The sequence below is a fragment of the Alligator sinensis genome, unplaced genomic scaffold, assembly GCF_000455745.1.
Source record: "Alligator sinensis unplaced genomic scaffold, ASM45574v1 scaffold814_1, whole genome shotgun sequence".
Classification (NCBI taxonomy): domain Eukaryota; kingdom Metazoa; phylum Chordata; order Crocodylia; family Alligatoridae; genus Alligator; species Alligator sinensis.
In genome coordinates, this window is record NW_005842352.1 from 649422 (window position 1) to 664171 (window position 14750).

General features: G+C 42.1%; 1 protein-coding gene across 1 annotated transcript in view; it reads left to right on the forward strand.

Moving 5' to 3' along the window:
• FBN1 (fibrillin 1) overlaps nucleotides 1-14750 on the forward strand; it is a 242811-nt gene that overhangs the window by 210321 nt on the left and 17740 nt on the right. The window contains 10 exon segments of the mRNA XM_014522437.2: nucleotides 1-59; nucleotides 2496-2561; nucleotides 3240-3356; nucleotides 3733-3852; nucleotides 6058-6180; nucleotides 6577-6708; nucleotides 7655-7780; nucleotides 8345-8551; nucleotides 9719-9844; nucleotides 10076-10198. The exon segment at nucleotides 1-59 is cut by the window's left edge and continues 10 nt beyond it. Of these exon segments, the coding sequence (XP_014377923.2) occupies nucleotides 1-59; nucleotides 2496-2561; nucleotides 3240-3356; nucleotides 3733-3852; nucleotides 6058-6180; nucleotides 6577-6708; nucleotides 7655-7780; nucleotides 8345-8551; nucleotides 9719-9844; nucleotides 10076-10198 (1199 nt within the window).

Below are 14750 nucleotides of genomic sequence, written 5' to 3' on the forward strand. Positions count from 1 at the left end.
TGCCTTGAAAGGACAAGGCTGGGGCGACCCATGTGAACTCTGTCCAGAGGAAGCAGATGGTATGTTATCAAACATATTGCATTAATATTGCTATGCACTCTCAGAGGTTAAAAAGGAAAGCAGTATCATGGGGGAGGGTCACAGGAGAAGAAATTAGAAAAATAAATTGTTTCTCAAAAAATGGTAAATTATTTTGTTTAATTACATTAATATTAATATCCCTTAATAGGAGTGTATTATGTATATTATTAGTTATATTTTTTTTATAGAGTAGAAACCTTTCTGCTATAAAGGAGTGTAGGACATACCCACTTCTCAAAACATATAAGTAGTAATTTTGAGTTATGTTGTAGAAGGGAAGTATGAGTAGACTGATAGCACTCTGCTCTGGAGGTTACAAATGCTTTGTTTCTTTTAAATGGCAAAATAATACTAAGTTTTTGGTAGAGGCTAAGCATAACAATATCCTTGACACAAAGTGAACTTTATCTAAAACCAATTTAAGTGCTGAAAATGTTAATCTATTTAGATCTTTTTAGAAAATCAATATAAATATCACCTTTACCCCTCTGACTTTTCTGGCCAAGATTTATGGTTTTCCAATGTATTTAACTATTTTTTTAAAGTTTTTGCTTAACTTTCCATCTGTGAAAGACTCGCAGATAACAGAGGCATGGGGACCTGATTATTCACTAAGTCTCTAATTGCACCAAACACATTCACAAAGAGCAGTGATGTTACGGCATAGTTATGTTGCACATTACAGGCACGTTAATTCAGGATGACAAACCATAATTAACAATATTAACATTTCAGCAATATATTAATACAGTTCATCACATTCATAAATTATGTAGATGTTTAGCAGATCATATTCTTTGGAGCCAAGAGGAAAAAAAAAACAGATTTCCCAGTTGAGATATTCCTTTAAGGCTTATTCCCTCAGTGTGGGTGGTTAAATTCTCTTCGCAGAATACAAGCCAAGTGGGTAGTGTTAACTGGAAAAGCATAGTAAACTTCAGAGCTTTTTCTTAAAGTACCATTACATATGTTTGTCGTAGTCTGAATTGTTCTCGGTTGATGCTACCAAAGCAAATGGATTTTTTTCATCTCTAAAATAAAAAGTAGCATCATAATGTCTGAGTCTAGAAGACTCATAACTTTCTCAGTATATCTTGGATGATGCAAAATTTTCTTAAGTGTTCAAATGTGTCCCTTGATATATATCTTATCATTTGTATGCTATGTAGCCCCCTGTGAAGGTAGTCAGCCAAAGGTTTCTTTATCACTTGAGTCCCATGTAAGCTCTATTTCATCAGATAAGCCTTTGATAGCCAAGCAAGACTGAATTTTCTCTCGGCAAGTAGCCATATGCCAGAGACTTCACTGATCTTGTTGCTATAATATGTGACTGTATAGTTTTTCCTTTCATATAATCACAGTAAAATGTTGATAACATTTTAAAATAAAAATCAACGGCTTCTAAAAACAAATAGCAGCATTACATTGTAAGCTTACACTTAGTATATTAAAGGACTTCAAACAGTGTTTTACTGTATGCTGTGACAGGGTCTTATTATATTCTGAGTATAGAGAGCAGTTATATCTTGAAATGGGCTCAAAAGCATAATATCTTGAGATGGGTCTTAACTGCTGTCTCATATACAAGACTCCACCTTCAGTCACAAATGTTGGAAGTCTTATCATTTTTTGTTCAAAATCAGAAGATTTCTGTTTTCTGAACCTGAATCAGATGGAAATTTTGTGAGTACATCCCTTCTCATTAAATGTTGGTCCAGTGTTGTGGGAATTTATGATTTTATTTATTGGTCAAGTTCCCAGAATGGGATTTGTGATTCACATAAGCAAAGTGAAACTTGTTTTCTACAACAAAGACTGGACAGTAACATGATCTTCAAAGACATCTGACTTTTGAAACCTTGCAAAAACAGTTCATGAAGGTTTGGAGGTATTAAACCTGAACTCTACCTTAACTCCACTCTAAACTGAGACACCACCTCCTCAGCATACCTCAGATAAAATCATGATTTGACATGTAAAAGGTTTCTTTGCATTAAGCAAATATTAACCTATGACTGTACAGGATTCGACAGACTTTTCTGATTAGATTAATGTATACATTTAGAAATGTTATTTACAGGGAATGAGAATGCATCAATTTATTTCTGTTGCATTTAGTACAACTATTTTGTTTAGTTTGTTCCTTAAGGAGAAAATAAAATTATTTAAAGATTTTGATATTTATATATGCCCAGTAGATATGATAAAATTTGAATAAAACTATGGTATATACTTGCATTCTTGGTGTTTGTGTATGTGTGTGTGTGTAGAGAGAGGAGGAGGGAGCGAGAAGAAGGGTTTCTATGCCATTGTGAATGTGTAGCTTAATGATTAAGATTAAGCTGATAGTTGATGTGTTACATGAATTGCTGTAATATGGCTTTAAGCTCTTTTAAAACTCATTTCACTTACAGATGCATTTCGACAGATATGTCCATTTGGAATAGGTATTCTTATTGGACCAGGTGATGCGCGCCTTGGTGAGTGACTACTGTTCTGAACATTACTGTATGAGTTTAATGCTAGCAGCTCATTTTCTATTGATCATTTGCCATCCATTCTGCTTAAAAGTCATATTTTCACAAAGTTTCCAAGAGCCATAGATTGGTGTTGCAAAGCGGATGGGCAGGATGCAGAAAGTTGACATAGATCTTAAAATTCAAGCCTGCATCTCTCTCACTCTGTTAATTACCTTTATTGTTTTTCCTTGTATATTACATTGCTGTCACATGTGGCGAGCCATCTTCAGAACCCAGAGCATGGACTCAAAATAGTTGTAATTCACTATTACTGAGTCTCATTTATACCTTCTCTCAAGTCCAACTCTTTCCAAAGACAAAGCCCACTCCAATCCAGGGCTTTTTGGCCACTATTTTGATTCAAGGAGGATGGTTAGCTTTTATTTTTCACTGTTAGTGGGATCCCTCTTAGGAAGATTCTGCACTTGACCTTTAAAATACTGCCATTTGTAGGCCACCCTTTGAAAATTTGGCCTGAAAATGTAACTGCTTTCTTTATATACATTCAAATATTTTTTATTCTGAATATAGAAATATTCTATACTAGTTTCAAAATTTGTAGTGCCAGATTAGTCCAAAATTTACATATAATGAACTCTGATGAATGTGTCCCTTTTTTATTTTTGTTTTTGGGCTAAGATGTGGATGAGTGTCTTGATCCAGATAACTGTAAATTTGGGCGGTGCATCAACACAGATGGTTCCTTTCGCTGTGAATGTCCATATGGTTATATCCTTCATGGAGCTGAATGTGTAGGTAAGTATAACAGTCATCTTCCATTTTAAAAACTTCTTCTTTCTTAAGTATTGCTGTTAAGGAACAGCTGTGATACCTGACAGTTCAGTGCCATCAGAGGTTCCTTGTCTTCCATCCAGGAAGAGCACGCAGCAACTGCTGCAGCTTCCTTAGCCTGACGAAGGGTTTTTGAACCCGAAAGCTTGCTTAATAACTATTCTCCAACCATTTGGGTTGGTCTAATAAAAGATATCAAATTTACCCAAGGAACCTTGTCTGCCTTGTCTTGAAATGGACATTCATGAATAATCCAGAAATCTTGCAGGTGGTAAAGGCTAGAAGTGTTTGCTTTGCCCTGCTGTAACCTGTATTCATGCATTGATTTAATTGCTTGCAGACACTGATGAATGTGCAGTTGGAAATCCGTGTGGAAATGGAACTTGTAGGAATGTCATAGGAGGGTTTGAATGTACCTGTGAGGAAGGATTTGAGCCAGGACCAATGATGACATGTGAAGGTGAGACTGAAATTCCACTTGCTGCTTTGTGGTTAAAACATGGTAACATAATATCAAAAGCAACTGATAAGATGCCAAAACAAGTGAACTTCTGTGTGATGTGAGACCTTGGCCTGATCCCTACTCCAGAGAACTCTATCTGAACCCCTTCTTATAACCAGCCTGAATCCCTTTGCCACACTATGGATGCAGAAAGAAGTGACAATTTTCACCCAATCTGGCCACAGAAAGCAGTTTATAGCTGTGGCCAAACACAATTGCATGGCTGCAGATAGCTTCAAAAATGGCTGATCAGATGAAAATCTGACCCTGCATTGCATGAAGTATCAGACCAAGAATTTCAAAATGCAGCATCTTATGTAAATTGTGTCTGCTGAGCTCTGAGCCTGTCATTGTTTTCAGAAGGGGGGGGGAGGGGGAGGGAGCAGAGGGAGTTCGGTCTGGGGATTTTTCAGCCCTCCCTGGAGGGTGGGGCAGGTGTATCGAGCCACCCTGAGGTGGGGGGGCTCCAATTCATCCATCCCATCCCACCCTTAAACACTGGGTGGGGAACCCCAAGAATGAGCTCCCTCTGCTGCCTTTCCTCCTCCCATTCTGAAAACAGTGAGCGCTGGCAGAGAACTTGGCCATTGCTATGGGAACCTGGCTGCAGGGGCAGATTGATTCCCCTACTCCCTGAAACCAACAGTGAACTTCTGTTTGGTCTGGGGTAACATTGTAACTCAGATAGCTTTGCAGAAATAATTCTGAGTTACAGAGCTGCACTTTGTCTGCATTTTTACCTAGACATATACATGAAGACTTGCTGAGATTCTGAGCTTGTGCCTGCTGATGGACTGATTACCCACCCAGATGAGAGTGTGTGGGTCATGGTTAGGGTGACCATACGTTCTAGATTGGCTGGGACAGTCCCAGGTTTCGTAGGCTTTCCTGGCCACACGGTGTAAATTGAAGCAAAAGTCCTGGATTTGGCTGCTGCTGGATGCGGCACTTGGAAGCGGCACCCGGATGCCTGGCCCATACCCTGCTGAGGAATGGCTGGAGGTGGGGGGCGGGGCGTGGACTGGACCAGGCACCACTTCTGCCTGGGGCAGGCATCAGCTGGGATAGCAGCTTGGTGAGGGGGCCAGGGATGGGGCTTGGGGAAACTGTGCAGGGAAAACTGGGATGGCCATCTGCCACCAGCAACCTTGTGCCATGCTGCTGGAGCTCCAGGGCATGCGACGCTCCTGAGTGGCTGTCGGTGGTGAAACGGAGGGGCTACTCCCAGCAGGGTCCAGGTTCTACATGCAGGGGATGGAGCCTGGCTATGGGCCTCCATGCTATCCTGCCCCTTCTTGCCATCAGGGTTCCTGGGAGCCACGGGGTCAGGGGGGTGGGGTATGGGTATGTTTGTGCATGTGTGCGTATGCATGGTGGCAGTGCCTCGCAGCCCAGATTCCCCTAACCATAATATGTTCACTCTAGTCTTGGTGTGTCTTGTACTTTCGCTGAAAATGTTGCTGATTGTATTCCTTATGAGTTCAGCTTTGATATGAGAGCTTGAAGGCTTTGGGATAGACTCTTTCTCCCTTGGAACACACAGTAATCTAATTCTGACACTGGAGTGGCCTGTGCTACTTTTACAGGCATTTAGGGCCTCATCTGGTTCCCAGTAAAAACAGTGGAAAGACTTTCACTATGTTTAGTGGGAAATAAAATCAAGTCCATGAACACGTCTTTGTAGCAGCAAGCATTCCGTTTACACAACACATATGTAATTGTGTTTCAGGTAATGTTGGTCCCAATAAAGGTAATACTTCATGAAATTCAGTCTACAAAAGAGACTTACCTTTCTGACAATTAAAATAGAGCACACAGAATCAGCAATACACCATTAAGGTATTGGTTTAACATTGACTATATTTTGGCAATACAGACCTAGAAGCTTCTCCCATATCCAGACTGACATTAAAGATGGCGTAATGTTGTGTGTGATTTCTGCTGCCCTGCTCACATAATCTAGTCTTGTCAAACAGGGCTGCCTGTTGCCCTGTTTCTATGTAGATATCCACAGTCAGTAGAACATCTGACATTAGTATTTGATCCTATGGAATTTGGCATTTCTAACTTAAAGCTAACCTAAACTGCATGAATTCCTAGCCGTTAGATTTTGCAAAAGCAAATCTCACCTGGCTTATAAATGATTGCTTTTTCTCAATTCAGATATGAATGAGTGTGCTCAAAATCCTCTACTCTGTGCATTCCGTTGTGTGAACACTTACGGATCATATGAATGCAAGTGTCCAGCTGGCTATGTTCTTAGAGAAGACAGGAGAATGTGCAGAGGTAAGGTACCCAACATGCTTTCATGGTTGTGAGAATGCACTTTCAGGTGACATTAGACATAGGATAGTTACTTATGGTGCTAGAGGGCTCCAGGTCTTCAGGGACCCTATAGGTAAAAGAGAAAAAATGATCATGTTTGTCCCTTCTAGTCTGAAAATCTGTGCAAAATGCAGTAATGTTATTTTAAAAGGCCCCGATTCCTAACCAAACAGCACTGAAGTACAAATGAATTTTACCAGACCAATATTTCCGTTTGCAATTGAATACAACTGGAGTGAGTGTAGTGGCTATGTATGATTACACTTTCAATCCTAAACATCCACTATTGCAAGTTTCCAAGAGCATCTCTTTCTCTCATTAAGTATATACGATTCTGCAACATGCATCCTGTTTCAGATCAGAATGAGTGTGAAGAAGGAATTCATGACTGTGCTGAAAAACTGATGGAATGCAAAAATCTGATTGGCACTTACATGTGCATATGTGGACCAGGATTTCAACGCAGGCCAGATGGTGAAGGATGCATAGGTAAGTGGCTCTGAGATGTTAAGGCTCTAGGGAGTAGTATTCTTCCCAGTACAGCTGAACTGCAGATAACAAAGTCAGATTCAGGAGAAAAATCGGCAGTCATGTATTTTGACTAAGTGATAAGTAACTGGGGGAAAAAACATTCTTCTTCTAGCTGTATAACAGTGGCCATGAAATATATGTAGAACCTGCCTCGCCACTGCTTTGCACTTTGTGTGCATACATGGACAATCCTTCTGTAACATTTTAGGTCTTTAATTGCTGCCAGTAGGTTTATCTTCAATTAAATTGATGGGTGTAGGCTGAATTACACCAGCTGTGGTTCTCTCTGTCTTTTGTAGTTAGGGTAAAATGTAGATTAGTACCAATAACCTACCTAATTTATCTGACAATGAAAGACAAATATTGGTGTAAACATTAGGGGTAGGCACTTAATTTTGTATAGATTTTTCCCATTGCAAAGCAGCAGAATGTAAAAGTAATGTATAATAAAGAGATTTATATATTGGACATATAATAAAACACAAAGTTCTCTTCAGTGTTTAATAAGAAATCTCCCTGTACTGTACTGTGCTATATGCCTCTGAACTGTAAGCACTGTTGTACTTGTATTGTTTTAAACCCTTCATGAAATTTGGGTGATACAAAACGGGCTGTCAAATACTTTATCAGTAAATTAGTAATGCGGAGTACATTGGTGGGAAAACTTAGAAGCAAAATATGTGATTTGGGCTTGCTTGCTAACTACTTGATTAATCTGTCCTTCAAATACTGAACAGTGTTTCAGAAAATCAATAGTCACCTCTGTTTCCTTCTATTTGTTATCATCCTCAAGTTTACCCAGTGAGAAATGCACAATTTCAGCACTTCCGCAGGTTGTCTCCTGTTTTTGTCTCCATGACTTAACCCAGTGACGGATTTTTTTTGTCATGTTCTTAAAATGCAGATGAGAATGAATGTCAAACCAAACCTGGGATCTGTGAGAACGGTCGCTGTATAAACACAAAAGGAAGTTACAGATGTGAATGCAATGAAGGATTTACTGCCAGTGACACGCAGAATGAATGCTTGGGTAAGTAACAAGTTCCTGCTTTTGCAAAGCTAAACCTTGCAGAAGTATTCAAGAGCTTGAACTCAGTGGGGCTAATATTGAGTAAAGTTCCTACCATGTATAAGAGTCTGCAGGATGGAGCTTTCTGTAGCTAGGCACTCTCCTACAGCTAACTTCTTTCTGTGCTAATTGTATACTTATATCAGTCCATTAGAATGTGTTGGTTTCAAATAAAAGGTTCTTGTTGATTAGTATCTGTCAGCCTGAAATTACTTTGCCCTTTTCTCACTGGTGATTCTGTTTTTCAAATAGCCCTTTCTCTCAGAGTTCAAACAGAAAGCACATCTTTTCCTAGGCATAATGTGACTTTTCTTCTACATCTTACTACATTTCTTGTCTCCTTTGTTTCCTTCAGACATCATGTTCTCTTTCTCACTGCTGCCAGCCTTTCACTCTCGCTTCCACAGGCTCAGGGTTAAGTATGCTTCCCTTTCTTTTATATTTCTTACTAAATTCCTAATATCTGTTGATGCTCTGAAGGTCATCACCGTTCAGATTCTTCATGCTGCCTAATTTGTCTTTCAGACAACAGAGAGGGCTACTGCTTCATTGAAGTGTTACAAAGTATGTGTCAAATTGGATCAAGCAACAGGAACTCTGTCACCAAGTCTGAATGCTGCTGCGATGGTGGGCGAGGATGGGGGCCAAACTGCGAGATCTGCCCCTTCCCAGGGACTGTGGCCTTTAAAAAGCTTTGCCCTCACGGCCGAGGATATATGTCCAATGGAGCAGGTATTTCTGTCTGTACAAGACTATGGTCCAAAAAGATAAATTAAGTGAAAATGGTACAGACTGTTTTTTACAGCTTTTGAGCACGGTGAATTGTTTTGTTGTAACATCATTCGACATTCTGGATGTAAGGCCAAACCTCCAGCAAGATTTTAGGTGGAGTGAATACAGAACTTGCTGCTAACCTGCATGAATTGCCAAAGAGGCCAGGTTTAAGCAGCGACTAACCCCCAAATGTTAGCAGACGCCCAAATCATTGGGCAAGCAGACATGTTTATGTGGAAGCTTGAGTAGTCAGGCACATGTGAATATGGACCGTTGCACACTCCAACTCGTAGTGCATCTGCAGATGTCTACCCCAGCATTTGTTTCTTATATCTACCCAATTAGTTCAGTTACAGAAAAAATGTGCAGTACTGTGGACATGGGGCTGGACTTTGCTCCAGGCAGGCATTTTTCTGGTGTTTGAGCTATCATTTTTGCAAGTCTGCAAAAGAATTACAAAATGAATGGGTAACATTTGCAAAGGCACTCAAGTCCCTTAAAAAAAAAAAAAAGAAAGAAAAAGACAGGCACTCCAGTACTAAACAGCCTGATTTTTCAGTGGTATTTAGATATGTTATATATACATAGATACACATTGAGATAGGCATAGGCACCTGGTGCAACTGTTAAAAGCACCCAATGCCTGAGTCCTGTATTAACTCTCTACATGCAAAAAATACCTTAGAAATCTGACTGTCACATTTGAAAATGGGACTTAGACTTCTGAGCTGCTAAGGCTTTTAAAATATTTTTCCTCTAATTTTGCCAGTATGACTAAGTACCCCTGAAATCTGTCTGATACCTGATTCACAATAATAAATGTGAAGTTCCCATTAGCTTGAATTCAGGCATGATCTGTTTTTTTTATTTGGGGTTCTTGATAGCTCTCCAAATCTAGCTGGTATTCTTATTTAGATTTTGTTCATTGAATATAAATGTTAAACTTACGCTGTAGTACTCAATTTGTACCTGTTTCTTCCAAAGATGTAAGCCTCTTAAATCCATGAAATAATTATTATAATTATTTTAAGTCACTTTTTTCATGTCAAAGCACAAGAGACTTATTAAAATCAATGTATTTTCCTTTTTTTTTTTCCCTCTGAGTTAATGTCTTTTGAATTGCAGATATTGATGAGTGCAAGGTTATTCATGACGTTTGCCGTAATGGAGAATGCGTCAATGAGAGAGGATCATATCACTGCCTTTGCAATACAGGCTATACACCAGATATAACTGGCACTCTCTGCGTAGGTAAGCTCCTATTAGTGTACACTTGGAAGTTCATTGCTAAAGAGAGGAGTTTCAGAGGAAACTCGCACAGAAGTAGAGAGGAGGGTTTTTCTTTAATTATAGTGCAACAAAAATCCATTCGTTGCCAAGTTCAGAGGACTATTTTTATATGAACTCTCCTGGGTACACTTTTAATTTGTTACTGCTAATCTTGGCTGATATCACTAAAATGTTTGGTTTTCCTTATTTTAGACCTGAATGAATGCAGCCTGTCCCCCAAGCCTTGTAATTTCATCTGTAAAAACACCGAGGGGAGTTACCAGTGTTCATGTCCAAAGGGGTACATCTTACAGGAGGATGGGAGAAGTTGCAAAGGTAAAAACTGAAAAGGAAAATGTTTGCTAGAGGATCTGTTTCACAGACAGATAGCTACTCAGATAATCAGAGGGTCTGACATTGATCTCTCTGACTTGTGGCAGTAACTTAATTGAAGTCAGTGTCATCACACATGTCTAACACTGGCCACATACAAGTGTTTATTTCTAGTGGTGGAAAATTTCCTCTGCTAGAAAGGTTTCCAGGAGAGGGAGAAATACAAGCAGTTCCCCCCTCTCTCCTTGCTCTTTGCACCTTCCTGAGACTCTGATGATCCTGGTCTGTGGAAAGCATGGGTTGCTCCAGCCCTCCCATTTCTGAGGTGACTGGAAGAGCAAGACAAAGCCCCCTGCCCACTTCTTACCCTGGGGGCTCTGATGTGAGAAGCAGGCAGGCAGCTTGCGGCACTGCTACCTCTGCCTGACTCCAAAGCCAACAGAGCTCTGTCTGCTTCTCATACTGACGACTCTGGTGTGTGAGGAACCAGCAGGGAGCAGGTGGAGGCTCTTCCTCCCCTTCCTTCCCAATCTACAGGAGGAGGAGAAGCAGGAGCAGTTCCCTCTTCATGTACCTTCTCCAGATCAGGGAGACCTGGATCTTCAAAATGCATGGGAGGCTTTTCTTGTGGCTGCTCTCCTCCTGGTCCCTGGGAGGAGATAAGCCACAGGAATGTCATTCTTCCAGGAGAAACTCTCCCAGGAGCAACTTCTAACTGGTTGGAATTGGATTATTTTTCTCCTGGAACAGCTATTTTTGCTTCAGGAGAAAAAATTGGAACATCTGTATGCTCATGGTTTTTACCAGGAGAGCAGCTATTCTCCCAGTAGAAAATAAACATCTGTAAGTGGCCACTGGTATAAGCAAGAGCAGGGTCAGGCCACAAGCGCTGGCAGCAGTTGGACTATATGAGTGAGAATAACTTCAGTGATTCATGTTATTTTCAGACCTTCTTCTCTCCATATGGTAGAAATGATTTTTTTTCTTCTGGTATTAAGCATGCTGATTTAAGCCAGGCCTTATAATAATAAATGTACCTTAACTAATGCCAATTACAATAATCCCAACTGAATGTTTGCAGCAAAAAGATCAGCTCATTTCCAGCATCAACAATGTTTTAACAAGCCATTCTGCAATATGCTGGATAAGGGACAGCAATGCAGGAGAGACTTAAAAAATGTTTGCTACGTTTTGATTAATTTATATAATGCCTTTAATACCAAAGGGCTGAGTAAAGCCCATGCAGGTTATAACAGCAACCCCAAAGTTGGCATTGGAAATACCATTTTATTTTGTCCTTGTTGTTTAAATATTTCTTTTGGAATTTCAGCACACTTCAGTACAATACAATTTTGCAGCCTGCTGCTGCTCCTTTAGAAGACAGTCGACTTCCCATAACAGCAGGCACATATTTAGTGGTAGTCTCATTTATACAGTGATAATGGTGGCCATGATCCTGCAGTGGATTCCTTAGTGCAGAACCTGGCTAGGGACAGAAGTTACACATAAACTAGTTTAAATGATCAGAAACCAGTTTAAACCTGTAACAGAACAGAAATTCAGTGCATATAAACCACTTTCAAAATGGCTGAAACTGGTTTAAGATAAAGCTGGTTGAATGTAGTATCAGACTTAAGTAATTTAGGTCAAGCCAGTTTATGGGACTTCTGTCCCAGACCCCTTCCTGGTTGAAGTTAACTCACAGTCCCCCAGCATCCCAGCATGCTTTGCAGCCCAGGGCTGGGCTGGGCTGGGGGGGGCTGGGCTGGCCCCACTCCTCTCCTCCCTAGCCGGAGCACTATCAGCACTCTGGCTGGCTGAGAAGGGGTGAAGGTGAGATGAGTGGCAGAGGGGAGGAGGGGCATGGCCAAATGCCAGCCCTGGGCCTGAGGCAAAGTGGGAGAGGAAGGGGCAGGGCCAGTGTTGTTGCAGGCAGAAGCAGAAGGCATTTGGGCATGGGTAGAGATGCTCCTGGAGGGATCCCAGTGCTACCCCCCTGTGTGATGCAACAACAGGGAAAGCACAGGGTGTTCAGAAGCAGGTGCCAGACCCAGGGGCACCAGCTAAGTGGCTTCTCTTCCCACCAAGGCCAGGCCTAGGCCCAGCTCAAGGTGGGTGTCCCTGGGGGAAGGGAAGGCAGTGGCACTGATTAGGAGACAAGTGGGGAACCCCCTCCCACAATCTCTGCTGCCAACTATGCCTGAGTCACTCTCACCAACTTCTGGGAAGCTGTGGCCACCGCTGGAGAAGTTATTGGCACTGCCCACAGAGTTACTGGACACTGCAGCTGCCTGATTGCAGCCTCCTCTTTCAGACCACCCAGCAGCAATGCAGAGAGCAGGGGCTGTGCAGCAAGAGGCCCTGCTTCACTTCATGGGGGTGGGGTGTGACCCTTGGCTTCATTCAGCCCCTTGTGCATGTCCCATCATGGAGGTGACTGTCCTGGCAGGGAAACAAGCCCCAGGCCTTTCCTCCCTCTTCTTTTTGCAGTAAAACGGGGGCCTGAAATGCCCTGCTCTTGGAGGAGTGGCACAGGGGATCAGGTCAGGGAATGAGAATTTCTGTGGATCAGGTCAGGGAATCCTAGAAGAGTGGGGCTGGGAAGGAACCGCAGGGGTCACATCTAGCCCAGCCCCTGCCTGAGGCAGGAACATCCTTGTCCAGACCATCCTGTATACACCCATACTCTAAACTGTATGTAAGATGACTGGCAGTCCTGACACCCTTGCCTCAGCTGCTTGAGGGGTGTAAACCCCTCCCCAATCATACTCAGCCTGCCAGGGCCTGGCCATGCCCCCCCAGCTCAGCTTCCCTCCAGCCTTGCAGCTGCCGCAGAAGGGAAGGGAGGGCTTGCTCTACCACCTCACAGTTTCTGGCCTGAGCCACTGCAGGCATGTGCCTGCAGTTCCAAAATCAAAAGTGAATTCACTTGCAAATCAGTTCAATCTTCACAGTTTAGAGTAACCTGCAAAGATTGAATCAATTCAGGCTTGGACTTTTTGGATGTCTGTACTTAGCTGATACTCATCCAAAGTCCTATGGAACGCATGGGTCTACTTGAGAGGGGAACTAGAATCCATCCCAAGATCAGAGGCTTTATTTAAAATACTTTTGCACAGTGAAATAATACAGATGGTTCCACAGGATGTTGCATCAGTTGTAATATTTGCAAAATGCCAATTTTTCCAGTGTTAGAGCTCCATTTGCATATGTTTGTACAAATGTATGCAAGAGCATATGCAAATGTGCCCCTATTCTTTGTACACATTTATCACAAATAGGCCTTCAGATTAGTTGCTGCAGATGCAAAGTACTGATGAACACAACTACATTCCAGATAAACCTGCAGTTACCATGTGTGCATCTGTAAATACCTATTGCAGAGGGACCTCTGCGCATCTCATGCTTTGCCTCTCAGTATCCAGAAAACTGGCTGTTTAGGACAGATACATTATAGCAACAAAAAAAAAAGCATATAGCAATAAGGCTTGCAACAAAAGAACAAAATGGCTGTTTCAGATTATAGTGGAAATAAATCTTTTTAAATGAAATTTGAACTTGATTTGTAGGTAGTGGAGGCAGGAGCAGATGCTGTAGTGAAAAGGAGAGAGAATATCCTAGAAATAGATGGGAGCCACTCCAGGAAGAGTTTTAAACCAAATGACTATTTGGAATTGTTCATGCCTAGAACAGCAGTTAGGCTGAGAAATGATAGAGAGAGGTTTATTGGTACTTTCTCTCAGTACTTGTAGGATGATAGGCAGCAGCATGGAGTGTGAAGAACTTAATTATTAATTATTTAAGGGAGTTGGGACACAAGCCATAGTGCCCACCAGAAGTAATGAAGGCATAGGTGAGTGTCATAGTATCATAGTGCTTAGGGTCGGAAGGGACCTAAACAGATCATCAGGCCCCAGGCAGGAATGGGTGCCACAGTCATATCACCCCAGCCAAATATCTGTCCAGCCTCCTCTTGAAGACCCCCAAAGTAGGAGAGAGCACCCACCTCACCTGGGAGCCCATTCCAGAGCCTGGCAGCGCTACCTGTAAAGTAATGTTGTCTCCTGATGTCCAGCCTGAACCTTCTCTCTAACCATTTATGGCTGTTATTCCTAGTAACCCCAAGTGGTGCCCAGGGGAACGGAGCCTCTCCCATATTCAGCCACTGGCGGGAATATTTGAACGCTCATTGCGCATGGGCCAGGTCCCGGAGGACTGGAAAAGGTCCAATGTGGTCCCCATTTTCAAGAAGGGGAGGAAGGAGGACCCAGGCAACTATAGGCCAGTCAGTCTCACCTCCATCCTAGGCAAAGTCTTCAAAAAAATTATCAAGGCTCACATTTGCGAGAGCCCGGCAGGACAAACTATGCTGAGGGGAAACCAGCACGGGTTCGTACCAGGTAGATCATGCCTGTCTAATCTAGTCTCTTTTTATGACCAGGTCACAAAACTCCTGGACGCAGGAGTAGGGGTTGACGTCATATACTTAGACTTCAGGAAGGCCTTCGATACGGTATCCCACCCCATACTGGTGAACAAGTTAAGAGGCTGTGAC